The sequence below is a fragment of the Panthera onca genome, chromosome B4 (genome assembly GCF_046562875.1).
Source record: "Panthera onca isolate mPanOnc1 chromosome B4, mPanOnc1 haplotype 2, whole genome shotgun sequence".
Classification (NCBI taxonomy): domain Eukaryota; kingdom Metazoa; phylum Chordata; class Mammalia; order Carnivora; family Felidae; genus Panthera; species Panthera onca.
Genome location: NC_138345.1, coordinates 134,023,220 through 134,045,425, shown reverse-complemented (window position 1 = coordinate 134,045,425; position 22,206 = coordinate 134,023,220). Strand labels below are relative to the sequence as shown.

Here is a 22,206-nt window from a genome sequence, read left to right as displayed (position 1 = left end):
ATGAGTCTTAGTCTAGAATTCTGAGATTCCAGGTGTGCTGAAAATGGTCTCTAGGCATTGGGCATCTATTCCAAACTTCTGTAGCCTCCCTTGGATTTGGGAGCTGGGGATTTAGGAACCACATTTCCCAGACTCCTTTGCCACCTGGGTTCCAGGCAAAGTTTGCATTCGCCAAGGAGATGCAGTCGTGAGAAGCGGACCAAGAGGTGGAGGTGGAGTGAGGTGTGGGCCAAGGTGTCCCTGCAGCAGCCGGCGGGCCTCCACTCCATGGCCAGGAACCAGCCTCCGGGCTGTGGGCGGCTGTGGTTCAGGCCAGAAGGTCCAGCGGCCCCCCCGATCGCTGTGTGGAGCAGCACAACCCGACTCTGGTCCTCAGCCTGTGGAAGAGCAGCCTAGAGGCCAGTGGAGCCTCCCAGCTTCCGCTCCTCCAGCCCTTCTAGCAGTTTCGAAAGCCCAAACTCCCATGTTCTATACCATCCAAACTCCCCCGCCCACCTGCTTGAAATACCCGGCGGGGATTCTGTTTTCCCATGCTTCTGACGGGTACACGAGGGTTCTGTTGTTATTTGGGGATGTGATACTCTCCAGGTTCCCAATATCTCTGGACAGAGGGGTGACATTACCTGTTTTAGGGTAACAGAGTTGGCAGGCCTGCTTGAACTCGTGGGTGGCAGCCAAGGGGTTCTTGATGAGCAAGGCGGTGTTGGGCATGGAGGGCTCTGGCTGGGATGGGAGGAGGGTGGCCATCTTGGGCACTGGACCATGGCCAGAGCCACCAGGGCCAGCCTGGGCACCAGAGGCTGGGGGACTCCGTGACCGCGCCCCGCAACCCACCCAAGATCAGAACTGTAGCTCAGTGCTACCCTCCTATTTCTCCTACCCTCCCGGGCAAGGAATTCCTTGTAACATGATCCAAGAATCTATAACATAGGGATCAGAATACCCTAGTGGGGGTACACAGTGGCCCAGAATCTTCCTTTGAGCAAAAGCCCAACATGAAAGCAGAGAAACAGGAATGGCCCGACTGGGACCTGTGCACATGCCCTCCCCACTCCCAGCCTCTATCTCCCAAGCCCCCAACACATCAGCAGATGGGGGAGGAGGCAAGACTCAGAGAGGTTAGGTTACTTCCCCAGGGCCACACAGCTCGTGTCTAGGCTGAGGCCAGAGTGCAGAGCGCAGGCTGCCTGACACCTGCTCAAGTGCTCTCCTAAACTCAGAACCTGGCTGAGTCCCGAGAACAGGGGTGTTACGAACCCCGGAGAAGTTACTTAACCCCTCTGAGCCTCAACGTCCTCTTCTGTTGGACAAGGGTTGGGCCGTGCCCTCAGCTCACCCTGCCAGCAGGCGGCTCAGTCCAGAAGGGCTAGGAAGAGACCATCTCTGGCCCATCCATTCTGAGGGTGCCTCTCCTTGGGAGATGCAGTACCCCATCTCATGCAGAAGGCTCACCCCTACTTTCAAGCCCACAACCACTTCCCTGCCGCCCCTGGGAGGGCCCAAAGTGCCTGGTCGTGGATCTGGGCCAAGTACTCACCGAGGGGGCTGGTTTCTGAATACCACTTGGGGGACGATGGTCCTGGGACTTGGTTTCCTCTGGGCAAGAAAACACAGGGGTCACCTATTCTGCTCTGAAGGGCGTGAGAAGCCCTCTGAGGACTTCTTTGTATGCATTTCTAACTTGTAGGAACCCCCCAGGCCACACATCCACTCCTAATTTGTGCTGATCCCAACTCTACTCTCAAGACCACTGCCCAGGAACAGAGAAGTGTCCCAGCCTGCACATGTCTATCCTGTGCTTACCTGCTGTGGTCCCCACTCCCCCTGGGAGAAAGCCCAAGCTCTCAGCTTGGCTCAAAGGTCCTCTGACACCAGCCTCAGGTCTTCAAGGCCCTTCTCCTCTGGTTGACTACTCTGCTTGTCAGAGAGTCTGTCCATCAGGCAGGCCTGTATCCTACTGCTCTTTTAAGACCTTCTCCTTCAAGACCTCGCTCAGCCATTACCTCCTCCAGGAAGTCTCCTCTGACCCCAGAGCTGAGTGAAGCACATCTGTGCTCCTGCAGCCTCATGGATCCCCGAGGGATTCATCCCCTGGGCTAGGTCCAACTGTCAGAAAGCTGGTCCAGTAAGGGCCCAGACAGGTCTGCTTCCTCTCTGGGTCCCTGGCACCCAGCTCAGAGTGGTGAGGAAGGAGCTTGCAGGCTCGCACTGCTTTCCCCAGCCTCAGGAACATCCCCATGGGATCCTACCAGCCTGCCCCAGAAGTCTGGGCAGAGAGCAATATACTGCAAGCCTGGAGTCCTGGATTATCCCAGCTCTGCTGTTTGATCTTGAACAAGACACCCAACCCCTCTGGCCTCAGCCCCACACTGTGCTGAGCACTGCAGGAGACACAGCAACTCAGAGGCCATTGTGGCTCTGGACCACAATGGGGTGAGAGGGCCTGGGCTTTGGCCGAATAGAGCCATAATCCTGACTCCAGTCTCCAGAGATTGGCGATGTGGTGGCACTTGAATAGTCAAGGGGGTGGGGGTGAATGTGCCCACCCAGGTCTCACCCACAAAGGAGTTGGGCTTGTCCAGGGAGCCACGGGTCGACCCAAAGCTGTCGAGGGCATCCAACCGGGTATCCGAGTATGGCAGCAGGTCGAGGGAGTCCAGTGCGGAGCCTGGGGGGTCGAGGGCATCCAGCACAGAGGCGGCCAGCTTCTTGGAGGGGTCCATGACGAGGCCAAAGGAGGCAGGGGGCAGTGGGCTGGAGACGGGAATGGAGCCACCCACTACAGGTGGCAGCAGTGGGGTCCCACCGGGAAACACGGGTATCAGCTGGGGCAACTCGCTGGGCACGCCGCTGCCAGGCAGGCCTCCCTGGACCAGGGACTGCGAGGTGGGGAACAGAGGGAGGGGTTGGAGGAGAACTCGACCACCCAGGCCTGGGCAGAGACAGGCACTGTGGACCCCAGGCAAGCCAACTCCTCTGTGCCTCAGCCCAGAGCCATCCCACGAGTGGAGCTAAGGATCTCTGTGGTCCCTCTGGTTGTGTATTCTAGAGCTTCAGGTTTGTACCCCAAGCAGGTCCCTTTCCCTCCCCAGGCCTCAGTTTCCCCAACTGTGACATGGGAATGGGACCCTCCCTCCACCCCTTGTGGGACAGGTGATGAAGGTGTGGGGGCCCTGGGGAGGGGGAGGGGATCAGGGGAACAGAAGAATGGTGGCAGCATGGCTCACCAGTGAGTCCAGGAGGGTGTCCAGCTCCGGACCAAAGACATCCCCGTCGGAGAAGTCGTCCAGGCTCTCAGTGCCAGGGAGGGCCCTGCTGCTGCTGTCCAGGGGGGCCAGCAGGTCCAGAACGTGAGGGAACAGGGGCATTGTGGGGGTAGAGGGGAGGGGGGCCGGGGAGCCTCGCAGGTCCACGTAGCAGTCTGTGGATGGGAGGGAGGGTTCAGTAGCTGCAGGGGTCCTGCTTGGTCGGGGGTGGGATGGGGAGGTGATCCAGGGCCCTAGGGTTCTCCTGCAATACCTTCCCTCCTTTCCCTAGCTCCTGTCAGGAATCCTGCCTGTCCCGCCCACCTGACCCCATGCCTGGAGGCTCAGTCATAGTGAAAGAAGGCCTCTACAAAACAGGAGAGGGTCCTTCAGTCCTACAATATCTCTCCAATGGGCCTGGCCCAGTGCCTGAATATTGTCCCTCTGGGCTAAGCAATGCCCTCTCTAAGGGACACTTTTTAAATGTGACTCTTCCTGGAAGCCAGTGAGGAAGAGAAGGGGACTCTCAGTTGGGAGAGGGGCTGGCCTGGAGTGGAGGACATGAGACCAGTGTTACTTTACTGTGTGGCAGACCCCCCACCCTCCTCTCCCTGAGGGGGAAACCCCAGGGCAGGGAGCCCTCAGGCCCAGGCTGGGAGCATCTGAGCCTTCCCTGGGGTCCCATCTCCACCCTGTCCCCTCAAATCAGGGACACTACCTGTTTCGATGTCATCTATGGACCCCAATCCATTGGAAGTTCCCTGTGGGAAGAAAGACACAGAGGGTCAGGCAGACATGGGCTGGGAAGGCCATGGTACCTCCTCCACGGTACCCCACCTCAGTGACCATTGTTGGTAGTTTTTAAGTTTACTTATTTTTGAGACAGAGAAAGAGAGAGAGAGAGAGAGCGAGCACGAGTGGGGGAGGGGCAGAGAGAGAGGGAGACACAGAATCCGCAGCAGGCTCTAGGCTCTGAGCCGTCAGCACAGAGCCCGACACGGGACTCAAACTCAAGAATTGTGAGATCATGACCTGAGCCGAAGTCGGGCACTTAACCGACTGAGCCACCCAGGTGCCCTGGTATTTTTTTTTTTTTTAAGTAGGCTTCACACCCAGTGCAGAACCCAACGTGGGGCTTGAACTCACAGCCCTGAGATCAAGACTTGAGCTGAGATCAAGAGTTGGATGCTCAACCGACTGAGCCACCCAGTTGCCCTATTGCTGGAATTAAGCTCGGGTCTGGACAGGCAAGAGTCAGGAGGCAGGAGTCACACAAGTCTCACATCTGCCCTTTGCTGGAGGAGAGCCCCGGGCGGGGAGAGATATAACCTCTGAGCCTCGGTTTCCTTACCCGTCACAGCATAAGGGTCCATACCCCAGGCCGGGTGGCTAGGATTTTACTGAGCCCTCCTACACCTGTGTCCTGCGTGGATAGTTTGCAGCTCTATGGCAAAAGTGCCACCCCTCGAATCACCAGTGTCACTCCCCCAATTACAGCCCCAGGCCGAATGAGCCCTGGTGAGATTCCACTGCCACTGGTGGACCTGCTGTTGGAGGGAAAGCTGGGCCTGAGCTTGCTCTGTGGCCTTACCAAGTTCCTCAGCCTCTCTAGGCCTGTTCCTTTTTCTGTGGAGTAAGGATAATACAGTCGCCCACCTTCTAGGACAGTTAGAAGTTTGAAATCACTTGACATTTGCATAGAACTCAGAACAGTGCCTGACACACAGGAAGTGCTCTCTGTGTCTGTCAGGAGGCTGGCCTGGGGGGCCTGGGTGTTTTCGCTCACCAGCCTCCACATTCTGTCCCCACAGACTCGCCTGCCGCATCGTCCCTGCCTGGCGTCCCCCTCTGGCTGCGGCCCGAGTCGTTTCTCGAGCCTGGCACATCCTCCCCTTCCCCAGCGGGGCCCCTGGGCGACCCCACGTTCTCTGTGCACCCACCGAGGGAAGCAGGGGGACCAGAGCCTCACTGCTAGCCACATGGCCCCGTGGATCTACAGTGGCACCAACAGCAACAAGACTTACCCAGGACCCTGCCTCACGCCAGGCCGGGCCCGCACTTTACAGCCAGACAAGCGCAGCCCTAGGTCCAGGTGCCCTGAGAGGTGTTCTCCCCCCACACAGAGGAGACATTGGTCCAGGGACGCGGCCACTCCGGGGCCAGAGAGGGGCTGTCTGACCCCAGTCCGGGCACCTGCACAGAATACCTCCTTCTTGTGCCCTGGAGCCTGGCCCTGCACGGAGAAGTTGTGCCGTTCAACGTCCGGGGCGGGGCGGGCGTTGGCTGCACAAACCAGAGCTGGGTCACAGCTGCTACTCCCACGGGAAGCATATGAAACCCGTGAGGTGGGGACAGAGGTGCCAGAGGAACGTCTCTAGGGACGGCCGGGCGTCTCCCTGCTCGGTGCTGTCCACGGCTCGCCGGGGCCCCCGCCAGCCACCCAGCTCCAGCCCATCATCTCTCCCTGCCCCTTCCTGCTAGGGACACTCAGGTAGCAACGAGTATGGAGCGCCTCCGCCCCGGCGAGCCTTGTGCCCATGGCTGTCACAAAATGGCAGGCCCTAGCAGCTCTCCGGGAGGTGGAGTGGTCACCTCAGATAAGGGTGCGCTCAAGACCTGTAGCGCCCGGCTTCTTCCGAACTAGAACTAGTCTTGTGGCCTGGGATACGCGTTTCTCTCTCCTGCCGCTAGGCCTGTGCTCGAGCTGTGTCTCTGTCTTTGAGTTTGGCTCCCTCCTCCCCAACCAAGGCTGACTCGGGTTCTAATCTGTTCCTAGAACTCACGGCCTCCCTTGTGTCTCGCCCCTCACGCTGCCGACGGGAGCGCTGGCACGGACCCCGTGCCTGCCCGTGTCACCTCCAGGTCGTAAGAAGCTCCCGGTGGCTGCAGCTCATGAGTCCCCACTGCCGGTCACACACGTGGAATGACTGACCGGCTGAATGACTGGGACTCCTGTGCTGGGGACCCCTGCCAGGATCCCCGCAGCCAGGCTCACACACGGTGTGTGTGTCAAGCTTCCGGGTCAGGGGATCTGGCTGGAACGCTCCCCCCTCACTACTCTGCGGAGCCTTAGGCCTCTGTGTGTGTACGTATGCATGGAAGTATGTGGCTGTGTGTGCGTGGTATGTGGACACAGAAGCGTGTGGATGTGACTGGGCGTATGCACGTGCGTGTGTGCATGTGGACACGCGCAGCACCACGTGGCCCACAGAGGCAGGATCTGTGGAGTCCACTCTGCTTGGGCTCCTCACAGACCCCGACCCCCATGGCCAGCCCTGGCCCCTATGCATGTGGTGGGGGCCCCAGCACGGTTGCGGGGATGCGGGGATGGTTTGGCAGGGGCTGGGGTGCCCAATGCCATGAGTGGCACCCTCTGTGGTCCCCTGGCTGCAGACTCAGTGGGCACTGAGGACGGGCCCTTGTGGAGCCGGGCATCCCTGACCTGACTCCGAAGTGGCGCCAGGCAGAGGCACTGAACAGAGGAAGCCATGGTCCTGCTCTCAGATGAGCTTGTCAAGGAGCCAAGGACACACACACACACACACACACACACACCATCTGGTGCGTGAGGAGGAGGTGAGGAAGGAGAGGGATGGCAGATCTAGACTGCAGGGGGCCCTGAACGCCAAGCAAGAGTATCCGGTTTTTACTTCTTTTTTTTTTAATTTTTTTTTTTTTCAACGTTTTTTTTTATTTATTTTTGGGACAGAGAGAGACAGAGCATGAACGGGGGAGGGGCAGAGAGAGAAGGAGACACAGAATCGGAAAGAGGCTCCAGGCTCCGAGCTGTCAGCCCAGAGCCTGACGCGGGGCTCGAACTCACGGACCGCGAGATCGTGACCTGGCTGAAGTCGGACGCTTAACCGACTGCGCCACCCAGGCGCCCCCCGGTTTTTACTTCTAAACAGATGCTTTAATTAATAACCACCGAGGGTCTCCATGCTGGGGAGAGACTCATGAGGCCTGGCTGTCAGAGTTCACCCTGGGGGACAAGAAGGGGAGGCTAGCCCAACCTGGAAGACTGGGATGTGGCCTTAACCAGGGCAGTCACCGTGGGAAGAGAAGGAAGGAGCAGGGGTACCCCATCACGTACCTAGCCAGGATCACCCCAGAGTAGTCCTTTAAGGTACAACATGTCACTATCAGCAGAAAACAGAAGGGAGCCCCCATTGCTTGAGCTCTAGGAATGAGGCAGGAGCTGTTGATACCCAGAAACTCTGAATCGGATTTGCCTGGGGGCTCCTGGGTGCCTCAACTGGCTAAGTGGCTGACTCCTGGTTTCAGCTCAGGTCATGATCTCTTCATAGTTTGCGAATCTGAATCCACATCGGGCTCTACACTGATCAGCGCAGAGCCTGCTTGGGATTCTCTCTCTGCCCCTCCCCTATTTGTATAGAAGGAAGGAAGGAAGGAAGGAAGGAAGGAAGGAAGGAAGGAAGGGAGGGAGGGAGGGAGGAAGGGAGGGAGGAAGGAAGGAAGCTAGCTTTAAAAAAAAAAGAAAAAGAAAAAAAAAGATCTCCCTGAATAACTCCCTGCCTCCCTAAACCCTCTAGAAAGAGGAACGAGGAGCCCTGCACAGTCCCCTCTAGCCAATATGGCCTCCTGGCTGTTCTCCCCACACACTGGGCACACTCCTGCCTCAGGACCTTTGCACTAGCCATTCCGTCTGCCTGGTCCCCCAGACCTCCTCAAGGCACATCCCTCACCTTCAGGTTTTTGCTCCAGTGTCTCCTCACTGAGGTCTTCCCTGCTCACTGTTTAAAACTGCAACCCCTCCCAATTGCCCCAGCATTCCCCAGCCCCCTTCTCCACCGCACTTATCACTTTTTATTTGTTGTCTCCTCTAGTTAGACTGTAAGTTCTACAAGGGTGGGGCTCCTTGACTATTTCTTTCTCAGCTGTATCTCCAGTGCCTCAGTCAATTCTATGCTGGGCACATAGGAGCCCTCAATAAATCCCTTCTGAATCAGGAGCACCCGAGTGGCTCCCTTAGTTAAGCATCCAACTTTGATTTGGGCTCGTCATGATTTCCCTGTTTGTGGGATCTGTTTGTATCAACAGAGCAGAGCCTGCTTGGGATTCTCTCTCTCCCTCCCTCTCTCTCTGCCCCTCCTTGCTCTCTCTCTCAAAATAAAGAAATAAACTTAAAAAAAAAAAAAAAAAGGAAAGGAAAGGAAGCAAGTATCATTTACGAAAAAAAAAAAAAAAAACCTTCTGAATCAATGAACTGAATCAATACTCTTCCCCTCCAATACCTTCCCAACACTCCTGTGACAAAGACCCACCTCACCAGGGGGTAGGTGGTCTGACTTCTATCTAATGTTCCAGCCTAACTAGTGCCCTGCCTCCCTTCCTCTGGGTTCCTCCCATACTCTGAGCTCCTCCAAGCCTCGGGGCCTTTGCATATACCGCCCCATCTGAAATGTTGTTTTACCAGCACCCCACGCGCTGCCTACTCCGCAAACTTCCGGTCTCATTTTAAAGGTCACTGATGCCCAGTCTAAACCAGGCCTCCCTATTCCAATGGCCCATGGCTCCCCACGCGTTGTCTTTACAGCTTTCATGATGGTTTGTAACCAGAAATAATCAGGCTAGTGTCCATTCACCCTGGACTGTGAGCTCTTTGACAGCAGGAACCACGATTGTTTTCTTTTCCATGTACCTAGTCCAGGCTCAGTGGACTCAGACAAGTCACCCAACTTCTTGGTTTCTCCTTGGTAATAGGGGTAGGCAGTACCTCCCTCAAGCAGTGTGAAATTATTTGCAATTGTTCAGTCAGTCAGTCAGTGCTATAGTCTGAAAGTTTGTGATATGTTCAACGAATGTCAAGTTCATATGCTGAAATCCTACGCCCCAAAGTGATAGTATTGGGAAGTGTGGTCTTTGGGAAGTGATTAGCTTGAGGGTGAAGCCCTCATGGATGGCATTAGTGCCCTTATAAAAGAGACACCAGAAATCTCCCTTGCCCCTTCTGCCATGTGAGGTTCCAGCTAGAAGGTGCCATCTGTGAACCAGGAAGTGGGTCCTCACCAGAAATTGAATTTGCCAGCACCTTGATCTTGGACTCCCCAGTCTCCAAAACTGTGAGAAATGAATTACTGTTGTTTATAAGCCACGTAGTTCACGGCAATTTGTTAGAGCTAAATGCTATAGCTTTTTTTTGAGCATCCAGCATGTGCCAGGCCCAATAATATCTGGTTACGATCCACAAGGAGGGCTGTACGGGCAGATCCACACTGGTCTCCCTCAGCACCCAGGAGTCCCAAGGGCAAGGATGTGCCTAACTCAGGTATGTTCCAGCTCCCAGCCCAGGGCCAAGAAGGGGTTCCCTGGGAGTTTGCTGAAGTGAGTGAATGAAAACCCTTAACGCTAAGAAGGCAGGCGGGCCTGCTGCTGCTTTGCTGTGGGATGTTGGCCAAGTCCCTTCCTCACTCTGTGCCTCAGTCTCCCCTTACGTACAAGAAGGCAGGACACCAGCCTCCACCAGCGCTCTTAGAGCCCGTCCCTGGTCTTCCAAAAGGCGTCGAAGTCTACCTGGGCATGTGTGGTGAGCAGTGGGAGAGTCCAGTGTGTGTGCCCTGAGGGTGAGCCGGGTCTGTTGGTGGTGGCACAAGGGTCTTGGCCCTGAGGAGTGGGGATGTCCCAAACCCAGGGTAATGCTGTAGTCTCAGCAATTATTGCTCCTCAGCTCCCTCGGTGCCACACTCCTCCGGGTATACTCCCCTGTTCTGGGCGAGGGACAACACCCCCGTTTCACAGCTTTAAAAACTGAGGCTCAGAAGTGAAGGTTCTGCTCAAGTGAAGGAGTCTCAGGTGTGAGCTCTGACCCCCACTTCTGTGCATCTCCCTGGCAGTTGCTTAGGCAGGGGCATGGGGAAGGGTCTCAGTGGGGGGTGTATACTTGAGCTGGGCCTTGAAAATGAAAAGGCAGAGAAAGCAGGGTATGGAGGAGGGGAGACATTTGAGACCCAGAGGCCTAGATGCAGAATGGCCAGTGAGGAGGAAAACAGCAAAAGAAGGGTGGGGGTGAGACTTGCCTGCCCATGGTGGCCGCGGCCTGTCCCCACACTTTGCCCCTGTGGTCACAGGAGGCCCCTCGTAAGAGGTGGAGGTGCTGTGCGTCCCAGAGGTGTTATTAGTCTGGTCCAGGCCCAGGCTATCAGCCAGGTGCATGGCTCACATCAGTGGGGGCCGGGACAGATTGAACCCAGCCCTTCAGTCTAATGGCCCAGGATCCACTGCTGGGGGCGTGATACCCCAGAGAGTGAATCCAAAGCTCTCATGAGGGATGAACCAAGATAGGTTGATACTGGGGGCAGGGAGGGAGGCCTGGGGTCCCAGCCCCCATCCTACCTGATCCGCCAGGCCAGCTGCAGTGCCATTACTGAGCAGAGAAAATGTTTCCAATTCCTGCAGGGAATAGAGAGGTGGGAAGAGATGAAGGTTCGGGAAAGATGCTCAGGGTCCCATCAATTAGGGCAGCTGAGGGGGCCCAACACACGCAGCTGGCGTCCAGAGTGCCCTAAGGCTCCCTGCCCCAAGGCCTGTCAGAAGTTACCTGTTCTCTCTCTGGAGCAGATTTGGACGTTTTCTTCCCGTAACTGTGACCTGGCAGAGGACGGACCTCCACATACATGCTCCTACTGTGTGCCAGGTGCCACATCAAACATTCTTTGATTTTGATGATCCGCCCAGGAACCCCCTGAGATGGGCATAATCATCCCCATGTTCCAGATGTAAAAACCACAGGGGGGAAAGAACTAACTTGCTCAAGGTCACAGCAGACTCTAGGGCCGTACCCTCTCCTACATGCAGCTTCCTGGCATACAATAGGTGCCAAGTGAATAAGTGTGGATCTAAACGAGCCAAATAGATATCTGCACTATACAGAGGTTATGTGAGAACATGAGGCGGAAAAGACACCGGTGTCATCTCAGGCCATCTCGGGGGTGCTTAAGTCGGCCAGGGCAGGGGAAGGAGGAGGTGTTAGCAGCTGGTGTCTAAGGTGAATTGGAAGCTTTGACTGTTCTCTCCTTTTTCCAAAAGGTTCTGGAAGTCAGTCCAGGGCTTTCGGCCAACAGAGAGGGAAGATCACCTGTTATCATTCCTCTCTGTCCTGGCCTGGCCCTGGCCACCCTCCCCCACTCCTCCCCAAAGGTGCCTGGGCTCCCTTCAGACCTCCCCATCTCCACCCCCGTGGACTCCCAGCACCCAGAGCCCACCTACCTGGGGCCTCTTATACGCTTTCCGAACTCGAAGCCCAAGCTTCTGAGCCAGCTCCTGACCAAGCTGAGTTACGCTCTCATCCTGCAACAGCAAGACACAGAGTGGAGGGGGTTAGTCTGCCCTAGCTCATGCAGCTGTGCTCCAGAGACCTTGAACAGCACTGCAGGGAAGGGGTGGGGGGGTCTGCTGTTACCCCAAGTTCTACAGATGGAACCAGCCGAGCGCCCCACCCCATGTTACTGACAAGGAGGCGAGGCCCTAAGAGGGGTCACTGGCTGCCCAGGTCACACGACTAGCATGTGGTGGGGCCGAACCAGAACCCACGCTTCCCTTTTTCCCTTTCACTGTGGGGAGGGGAAAGGAATAATTTTTGCTTTGGATTTTAAAATTATCTTTTTATTTCTAGGGGCACCTAGGTGGCTCAGCCGGTTAAGCATCCGACTTCAGCTCAGATCAGGATCTCATGGGGTCATGAGTTTGAGCCCTGCGTCGGGCTCTGCACTGACAGTGCTAGGCTGGCTTGGGATTCTCCCTCTTCTCTCTCTCTCTCTCTCTCTCTCTGTCCCTCCTCACTTGCACTCCCTCGCTCTCTCTCTCAAAAGAAATAAACTTTAAAAAATTTTTTGAGAAAGAGGCAAAATTAAATTATCTTTCTATTTCTAAAATTCAGCAAGGCGTAGTGTCACTCTACTGTAGACGGTTGAGATGTTGCAGGGAGAGCAAGAGCTCCCCTGGATCACCCCCTTCCCCATCCTCACACTAGGCTCCTCCCCGGAAGGAACATGCCTTGTGGTCTGACGTGCTGCCCTGCAGCTCTTTTCCAGGAATGTGCATAACGTGCCTACAGATAAAGGATATATCTTTATCCTTTATATGGGATATAAAAGGATGCTATAAAGGATGCTCAGGACGCTATAAAGGATATAAAGGATGCTCAGTTTTGTTTTGTGAGGATTTTTTTTCTTTTTTTTAACATAAGTGAGATCACATTACACCTATCGCTCTACGACTTACAACTTGCTGCTTTCACCACACGATGTCCCCGAACTCTTTGCAAGGAAGGACATGTGGGTCGTGCCCGGGCCCACGGGAGCGAGAATGCGGGAAGTTTGGAACACAGCCAGCCTGCCCACAGTTAGTGCTCGATAACAGCACCCAGCATCCCTTCCTCCCTCCAAGGCTGTGTTACTGTACATGCATTAAGTGCCAGGCAAGGGCTAGGACCAGAGACGCCACTAGCAGAGGGCAGATGGGGCCCAGGCCTCGAGGAGGCTCCAGTCTAGTGGGAGAGACTAACCAGTAAAAAAGAAACCGTGACTGTGGTCCAGGCAGCAAAGGGGCAACAGGGATGTTGTAATACCCCGTGCATTTGTCCACCTCCCTACCTGACGAGCTCCTGGAACCCAGGGCCAGAGTCTGAGTCATCTCCGGTCCCCAGTACCCAGCAGGGAGCAGGGCTCAGCCAGTATTTGCCAACAAAGACTGGAGCATGGGGGGATCCCCCAACTCAGAGTCAGAGGCCCTAACTGGGCCCCGGAGTCCTCACCTGTACAGTGAGGTAAGCACCACCCTGCCTGCCAAGGAATGGCAGACATGAGACTTGGATGTGGACCTGCTGGGGACACTAGGAAACGCTGTAGGACCAGGGACTATTGCCATAAGAAAGGTTCTCAATTGTGAACTAAGCTGAATCGGAGAAGCATGAATAATAAACAAAAGGACAGTAACAGCGAATGTTTTCTGAACCTACTGTATGATTTTCAGATTCCATCCTCATAGCTCTATGATGCCTGGTATATTACCACCCCCGTTTGACAGGGGCGCAAACCGAGGCTCAGAGAGACTAAGCTGTGGGTCCAAAGTCACACAGCTAGTAGGTGGCTAACCCAAGATTAGGATTCAAACCCAGGCCAGCCCTCTGACACCAACATCCTTGACCACTATGCACATGGCCTCCCACTCTCTGTTCTGACCACCAGATCCTTCCTGCTTCTTCTGGTCCCACTCAAGCCCACCTTCCTCCAGGGAGCCCTCCAAGATCCTGATCACTCCTGGGCAGAATTGAGCCTTTTCTGAGCCCTTTGTGTCTCAGAAAACTCATTGTTTCAGGGATAAAATAGGAGGGGTGCTTCATAGACAAGGAGCTGATGTGCAGACGGGGGAAGTGTTTTGTCCAAGGTCATGCTGGGGGTCAGTGGTGGAGTCAGACCTAAACCCCAGGGATGTTTCCACGTCTCCCAGCAGACTGTGGGTCCCTGAAGGGCACAGATCTGGGTAGTTCGTGGGTGCTTAGTAAATACTTAAGTACTTAAGAAGTGGGTGAATAAAGGAGGAGGGGGCATGCGCCCAGCTGTGTGTGGGCCAGGGCAAGCAAGGCTCACTACTGGTCAATTCCCTGCCTCTCTCCCACCTAGTGACAGCTTGGACATCAGGACCCCCACACATGTGACACCCCTTTGTGTCCTTATTGCAACCCTAGAGGTTAAGAGTGCCAACTCTAGGGGCTCCTGGGTGGCTCAGTCAGTTAAGCGTCTGACTTCGGCTCAGGTCATGATCTTGCGGTTCGTGGGTTTCAGCCCACGTTGGGCTCTGTGCTGACAGCTCAGAGCCTGGAACCTGCTTTGGATTCTGTGTCTCCCTCTCTCTCTGCCCCTCCCCTGCTTATGCTCTCTCTCTCTCAAAAATAAACATTAAAAAAAATTAAAAAAAAAAAAAAAAAAAAAAAAAAGGAATGCCAACTCTAGAATCAGACTGCCTGGGTTCAAGTGTAAGCTCTGCAGCCCACAGCTGTGATTCCCAGGTAAGTTCCTCCGTCTAACTCAAAGGGCTGATGCAAGGATTAAGTGAGTTAATACACACTGTGTACTTTCAGCAGTGCCTGAAACACAGCCAGAGCTCAGTGTAAATATCAGTATCTGCCGGTCCACGGCACAGGGGGGGACACAGGCTCAGCAGAGCCCAGCCCTGCACCAGGACTCAGGGCACTCACGTGGGGCCGCGCGAGGGAGCACCGGCTGCTGCATTCATATGCCTCCTTGTGACGTCCCAGCTCGCTGAGGGCACGTGCCTTGCGGAACAGCGCCCGGATGTTCTCGCCGTCCAGGCCCAGCGCTTTCTCACTGTCCTCCAGTGCCTTCTCATACAGGCCCTGCGGAGAGGAGTGGGAGGCCACACGGTCAGCTCTGGTTACCTCCCTCCCACCCCTTTCCCTGCAGAGACAGGGGAGGCTAGAGGATCGGGGAGGGGGCTCCAGAGCTCCAGGAAACACCTCTGACATTCATACTCTGGTCAAGGGCAACTGTACGTCCAGCTCAGGGGGCTGCAACGGGCACTGGCAGGCCACTGGAGGTGGGGGGATGGCCTTCAAATTCTGTAGCAATGAGCCTGGCCATTCAGACACACCTACTTCCATATCTGCCTTCAGCTGAGAACTTCACGGCCCAAGAGTAATCAAGGTACCTCTGAGAGGAAGTGAAATCAAGAAGGCAGCTCAGGGTACAGAACACGGTGTGAACAGGTACCTGGCACCTTATCCAGAACAGTCCACTCTGGATTGCAGAGGTGTTAGGGGGTCCTCTAAAGAGCTCACGGCAGAGCATCCCTAAGGATCTGGTGAGTGACTGAGTCAGTGAGCAATCAGGACAGGGAAGAGGAGGAGGCCAGAGCTTTCGGGAGGATGGGGGGAGATGGGAGGGAGCCCAGGAGGAAGGAGCAGGAGTGGCCAGGGGTTTGCAGAAAGAGGCAGTGCACGATGAGGGTAGCGGTTTTCAGCCCTGACTCCCTACAGACTCCTATCCGTGCCCAGGCCAGCCTGATGAGCGTCTAACAGTCTAACATCTAACTTAATTCATCGGGGGTGGGGCTCAGGCATCCGTATCCTTACAAACCACTTTTTGTACCATGTATTAGCACTTTAAGGGCTCTCCAGGTGAGTCTGTGGTGCAGCTGGGGCTGAGAGCCACGGAAGCAGGCGGTGACACTCCCACAGGAGGGGGTGGAGGAGCGGGGCCTGCAGAGGCTCACTGGGGTGCGGGCCCAGCTTGGCTGGGCATCTGCGGGAAACGGTGGGCAGGGTGAAGAGGGGAGGGGGGTGCCGGCTCACCATGGTGAAGTAGCAGGCGGCCCTGTTGACATGCAGCTTGCACAGCAGCTCCTGGGGTAGGGCAACCTGGTCGGAGGCAGCGTAGTCGGCCACGTTCAGCCCCTCCATGTACTGTACCAAGGCCTGCTTGTAGTCCTTCTCCCGGAACAGGTCATTGCCCTCAGCAAACAGGTTCTGGACCAGCTTGAGCAGAAAGGCCTACCAGGGAGTGGGGTGCAGAGGGGGCTCAGGGGTCTGCATGCGGCCCCAGCCCTGGCACCCGGCCTCTACACCGTCCTTCTCCTGGGCACCCCTGCCCTTTGCCTTTCCCCGGCCCCGCCGCCGATGCTCACCTCATATTCTTCTTGCTTTAGGGGTAGTGTCGACCTAGCAGGAAAAGGAGAGAGACACAGAGTCTGGGTGAGCCCGGGGTCTCAGCCTCATGGAGGCCCCAGGAGCCAGAGCCAAAGGCCACAGATCATTCCAGGAGTGGGCTCCTCTACCTCAGACCTCAGATGTCACCTGGTGGATTGGGATAAGGGAACAGCAGCTTTTTCTCCCCAGACCAACACATGCTGGTCTTCCGTTTCTGCTGGAAGGGAGGGAGGAAGGCCTTGTGTTTGCCCCAGGCTTTCCGGGTGCAGATGCTGAGAAGGCCAGCCAGCTGGCCTCTTCCTGAGAAACCAGTTCTCTGGGAATGACCGTGCCCCCGACACGTTAAACTTGTAAATGCAGGCCCCAGGCAGCAGGAAAAGTCCACCTCAGGTCCCCCCAGTTGGACAGCTTCTGCCCTTCTCCCATCCCAGCCCCCCAAACACACATGACCTTGGCCAACGCCAGGTCAGAGCCTGACTCCTTATTCCAGCCCAGCAGATGGGGCTGTGGGCACCCTCTCCTCCCCTGTGGCCCACAAAATGCCAGCTCAGTATAGAAGAAAGCATCAGTCCAGGAGAACAGAGCCACATCTGTCAGGCTAAAGGGCTAAGCTAGAAGAGCACCTGGGGTTTGTCTCCTGGTCCTTCATGTCACAGAGGTGAAAACAGACACTCAGAGTGGACAGTGACTCAGCCAAGGTCACACAGCAGGTCGGCATCAGAGCCGGGACTAAAGCACAGGGCTGGGGCTCTTTCCTTTGCCCAGAGCTGCTGCTGGCACCTGGGCAAGAGAGAGCAGCCTGAGCCAGTCAGCCAAAGGGGTGAGAGAAGACACCGAGGTCCCTCCCCTGTGTGTGTGAGGGAGGTGGTGTCCCTGATTGTGACAATGGGGCTCCCATCCTGCCCTCCTTGCTTCCCCACCGTCAGGGACCAGGGCCCATCTCTGTTCCCTGTACTGCCCAGCCAGGCCCCACGGCTACCCTCCTGCCTGGCTTCCCACCTCCAGCCTCTCCCCTCCAGCCCCAGCTCCCAGGTCAGTAGGGCACACTCTGACCTGAAGGTCACCTCATCCACACAAGCCAGTGCCACCCCACCCATGCAAGCTGCTTCACAGCTCCTACAGTGCTCCGTGCCCAGAGGTGCCTAATAAATGCTAAGCACACAAAATCTACATGTGATAAAAGTTAATTTTAAAACCAGCAGGTCCTACTGTGTTACCCTGTAAAGCAAACTCTTAGGAGACTAACATAGGGGTTCCCGGGAGGCTGTCCTATTGCTGAACCTTCTAGGAGCTCCTCTCTGGAAAGGGGAAGGAGGACACAGAGCGACCTACCATTTACCTCCAGCACAATGCCTCTGTGAGGGAAGGGGCCTTGTCTCATTTCGCAGGTATGGACTTCACCCAGGGAGGTGGGGGGGGGGGGGGGGGGGGCGGGCACTCAGAAGGCAGGGCTCAAAGGTCCAGCTCCAGAGAAATCAGTGACTTAAGTTAAAGACAGAGTTCTTACAAAACACTGTATCTGCAAGACTGGCCTCTGAATAAAATTTGAACACTCCCCCCAAATCAAAGCCCTCCCTAGGAGCGCCTGGGTGGCTCAGTTCGTTAAGCAACAGACTCTTAATCTCGGGTCAGACCATGATCTCCCGATCTGTGAGTTTGAGCCCCGCATCGGGCTCTGCACTGACAGTGAGGAGCCTGCTTGGGATTCTCTCTGCCTCCCTCTCTCTCTCTCTCTCTCTCTCTCTCCCCCTCCCCCGCTTGCACTTTCTTTCACTCTCACAATAAATAAATAAACTTAAAAAAAAAAATCCCTCCCCCAAACGGAAGACTGGCCTAGAGAAGAGGGAAAGGTGGGCCACAGCCCTCGCAGTGGCCTGAGCAAGACAAAGTGACCGTGTTGCAAGCTGAGGAAGGACAGCATGTGAATGTCAACACAAGCACCATCAGGGCAATGGGAACACCGTGTGTGTGACAAGGGACCCAGTCTGTGGTGAAGAGGCAGGTGGTGTTTTAGAGGTCTGTGTGAGAGAACAAAATTGGGGAGTTTATAGACATAAATCCTAGTTTTGTGGGGATTCCTATTTAAGAAAAGAAACACAAGGGGCATCAGGGCGGCTCAGTCGGTTGATCACCCAACTTTTTTTTTTTTAACTTTATTTATTTTGAGAGAAAGAGAGAGCGAGCGTGTGCACACACGCGAGTGAGTGAGCGGGGGGGGGGGGGGGCAGAGAGAGAGAAGAAGAGAGAGAATCCCAAGCAGGCTCTGCCGTGGAGCCCCACGCGCCCTCAAATTCACGAACTGCGAAGTCATGACCTGAGCGGAAATCTGGATCGGACACTTAACCGACTGAGCCACCCAAGCGCCCCAATCATCCAACTTTTTAAAAAAATATTTTCTTCTTTTTTTAAAATGTTCATTTATTTTTGAGAGAAAGTACAAGCGGGGGGAAGGGGCAGAGAGAGAGGGAGACAGAGGACTGGAAGTGGGTTCTGCGCTGACAACAGTGATCCCGACACAGGGCTTCAACTCACAAACCCTGAGATCATGACCCAAGCCAGAGTCGGGGGTTCAATCAACTGAGCCAACCAGGTGCCCGTATCTGACTTTTGATATCGGTCCAACTTTTTTTTTTTTTCCTGGTCCAATTTTTGATATCCGTTCAGGTTGTGATCTCTCAGTGCTGGGATCGAGCCCCGTGGTGGGCTCTTGGCTGAGCAAGGAGCCTGCTTGGGATTCTCTGTCTCCCTCTCTCTCTGCCCCTCCCCTGCTCTCTCTCTCTCTCTCTCTCAAAATAAATAATTAAACATTAAAAACAAAGAGAGAGAGAGAAGAAGAAGAACACAAAATCAGAAACTAAGAATTGCTAAGGGAGCCTTCCAGGGCTTTGGAAAAGGACCCAAACCAGGGGTCCTGCAGCTTACACTTCATTAGTGTCGTGATAAATCTACTTAAGAGGTAAAAAAAATTTACGGAAAATATTGTGCGCGTAAAGAAAAAAATTAAAAACAAACATGGCATGTGTTTGAGGGACAAATAATGGAAAGAAATGTGGGTTTGGGGCCAGCTAGACCTGGGTTAGAATCCTATCACTGGGGGCGCCTGGATGGCTCAGTCGGTTACGTGTCTAACTCTTGATTCAGCTCAGGTCATGATCTCACAGTTCGTGAGTTTGAGTCTCACCTTAGGCTCTGCACTGACAGTGCTAAACCTGCTTGGGATTCTCCCTCTCTCTCTCTGCCTCTCCCCTGCTTGTGCTCTCTCTCAAAATAAATAAACATAAAAAAAAAAAAAAAAGAATCCTATTACTGAATAGCTGTGTGACCATAAACGGGTTTCTTTACGTCTCTGAGCAAAATGGAGAAAAGACCACCTACTTCACTGGGCTGTTGTGAGGATTAAGAAGATGTTGGACATGAAGGGCCCAGCACAGAGCCTGAGAGGTGTGCTTAATAAGTGGAAACTGATTTATTGATTGATTATAAGCTGTGCACAGGCAAGCAGGAGAATTAACAGGGAGCGTGCCAGCGTGTAAGGAGGGCGAAGGTACAGTGGTATGCTGAGCGGGACTGAAGGGTGGCCAGGGTCAGGGAGTGTGTGTGCATGGGGGTGGTTTCACAGATCGCCCCCCGGCCGCCCAGCCCCTGCCATGCCAGCCCCTTCCTAGCACAACCCACCTCCTCACTCCCCAGCACACAAGGGAGCCCGAGCAGCAAAGGATGAGCGAGAAGAAAAGGGAGAGCTGGAGAGAGCCCGGGCATGGCCGTCCCTGGCCCCCCGCCCGCCCAGCCAGCCCCACACTCACTGAATGAACTGCAGCCCCTTCTCGATGTCCGCCTTCCGTCTCTGCCTCTCCATCAGTCTCTGGGGGAGAGAACAGTCCATCAGTTAGTCAGCAGGGGCCGGTGGCTGGTCGCAGTCCCCATCCCACTGTGCACTCCCTCTCATTCCTGCACTCATCCCATTTCACAGGTGACGCTGAGGGGCAGTGACCTATAGAGACCGTCTGAACCAGACCACGCAGCTCCTGCCCTGCACGCCCAGGCCCCGCTGGACTCTGGTTCTGTGCTGTTCCTTTGATGGGCAGGGAGCTGCATGGAGGCCTCCTGCCCTTTCTCACACATGGCTTGGGCTGCAGTGCTGCACCAGACACCCTCAAGTCCCAGGAGAACACCTTGTTGAACAGCAAACTCAGTCCAGGGAGAAGAGACAGGGAAAATGCAAAACGATGCCAGTGACCATAGCTACAATGCAGCACCACACACTTTGTATAAGGGTTTCTTTGAATCATTCAACAGTGCCACGAGGCAGGTGTCATTTTGCCTCCATTTTATCAAGGAGAAAACAAGTTCAGGGAGCCCCAGTCTTGAGCCCGCTCATAGCTGAGGCAGGATTTGAACCCAGGCCATCCTCTTTTACCACCAGCAGCCCCTCTGCACTTTGAACCAGCCTGGCCTGGAGCAGGCCAGGTGGCATGGTGTGTGCCCTGTCTTGGCAAGGGAGGGAATCGCCCATGTTCTGGATGAGGAAGACAGAGGCTCTGCAAGGCTGAGGACAGGCCTGAAGTTGCACAGCAATTGAATGGCACTGAGCACGCGCAGGGGGCCTGCTCCAGAGAGGCAGCGAGTGGAAACTGCTTAAGGAGAAGGGAGGCTCGGCAGTAGAGCTAGAGGTTTGGTCTTTAGGGCAAAGCCCCCAGGGGCTGGGAGCTCCCCGCCAGACCCTGACGGCCCAGCTGGCTCCCGTGGCACTATGTATGGGCTAGAAGATCAGTTGGGATCAGCTGGTCCTACCCAGTGGCAGCCCAGAGTGGGGTGGGCCTCCTCCTGAGTCAGAACCTGAGCCTGGGGCTCCATCACCCCACGGGAAAGGGGCTGGAAGCTGCCTGGTCTCAAGCCAGCATTTTCCGTCCAGGCCACTCACGGGCCTCTTCCACGCTCTGCCCCACAGTGTGGCCCTCACTCTCCCCCCATCGAGTGGTTACAGAGAGAGGATGGTGGGCAGCCGGGAAGGTGGGCCTGCATCAGCAGAAGGCTGGTACGAAGGCATGAGCAGGGGCACCAAGGTATAAAAAGGCGTAAAAACATGGAACGAAAACAGACACTCAGATCAACGGAACAGAATAGAGAACCCAGAAATGGACCCACAAACGTATGGCCAGCTAATCTTTGACAAAGCAGGAAAGAATATCCAATGGAATAAAGACAGTCTCTTCAGCAAGTGGTGCTGGGAAAACTGGACAGCGACATGCAGAAGAATGAACCTGGGCCACTTTCTTACACCATCCACAAAAAGAAACTCAAAATGGGTAAGACAGGAAGCCATCAAAATCCTCGAGGAGAAAGCAGGCAAAAACCTCTTTGACCTCAGCCACAGCAACTTCTTACTCAACATGTGTCCAGAGGCAAGGGAAACAAAAGCAGAAATGAACTATTGGGACCTCATCAAAAGAAAAAGCTTCTGCACAGGGAAGGAAACAATCATCAAAACTAAAAGGCAACCGACGGAATGGGAGAAGATTTGCAAATGACACGTCAGATAAAGGGTTAGTATCCAAAATCTACAAAGAGCTTATCAAACTCAACACCCAAAAAACAAATAATCCAGTGAAGAAATGGGCAAAAGACATGAATAGACACTTCTCCAAAGAAGACATCCAGATGGCCAACTGGCACATGAAAAAATGCTCCACATCACTCATCATCAGGGAAATACAAATCAAAACCACCGTGAGATACCACCTCACACCTGTCAGAATGGCTAACATCAACAACTCAGGCAACAACAGATGTTGGGGAGGATGCGGAGAAAGAGGATCCTTTTTGCATTGTTTGTGGGAATGCAAGCTGGTGCAGCCACTCTCGAAAACAGTACGGAGGTTCCTCAAAAATCTAAAAATAGACCTACCCTACAACCCAGCAATTGCACTACTAGGTATTTATCCAAGGGATATGGGGTGCTGTTTCGAAGGGACACATGCACCTCCACGTTTATAGCATGCGCTGTCGACAATAGCCAAAATATGGAAAGAGCCCAATGTCCCTCGGTGGATGAATGGATAAAGAGAAGATGTGGTATATCTATACAATGGAGTATTACTCAGCAATCAAAAGGAATGAAATTTTGCCATTTGCAACTATGTGGATGGAACTGGAGGGTATTATGCTGGGTGAAATTAGAGGAAGACAAATATCATATGACTTCACTCATGAGGACTTTAAGATACAAAACAGATGAAAATAAGGGAAGGGAAACAAAAATAATATAAAAACAGGGAGGGG

The 22,206-nt window shown here is 54.7% G+C and overlaps 1 protein-coding gene across 1 annotated transcript in view; it reads right to left on the bottom strand.

The window, feature by feature from the left end:
• The window catches only part of ZC3H7B (zinc finger CCCH-type containing 7B), a 61,887-nt gene that overhangs the window by 15,985 nt on the left and 23,696 nt on the right, over positions 1-22,206 (bottom strand). The window contains exons 2-12 of the mRNA XM_060656230.3: positions 19,731-19,789; positions 15,906-15,939; positions 15,574-15,771; positions 14,461-14,619; positions 11,472-11,552; positions 10,599-10,655; positions 3,964-4,006; positions 3,228-3,421; positions 2,558-2,879; positions 1,538-1,596; positions 624-723 (exon numbers count right to left, since the gene is read on the bottom strand). Coding sequence (XP_060512213.2) covers positions 624-723; positions 1,538-1,596; positions 2,558-2,879; positions 3,228-3,421; positions 3,964-4,006; positions 10,599-10,655; positions 11,472-11,552; positions 14,461-14,619; positions 15,574-15,771; positions 15,906-15,939; positions 19,731-19,783 — 1,300 coding nt within the window. The 5' untranslated portion in view covers positions 19,784-19,789. The remainder of the gene's footprint in view (positions 1-623; positions 724-1,537; positions 1,597-2,557; positions 2,880-3,227; positions 3,422-3,963; positions 4,007-10,598; positions 10,656-11,471; positions 11,553-14,460; positions 14,620-15,573; positions 15,772-15,905; positions 15,940-19,730; positions 19,790-22,206) is intronic.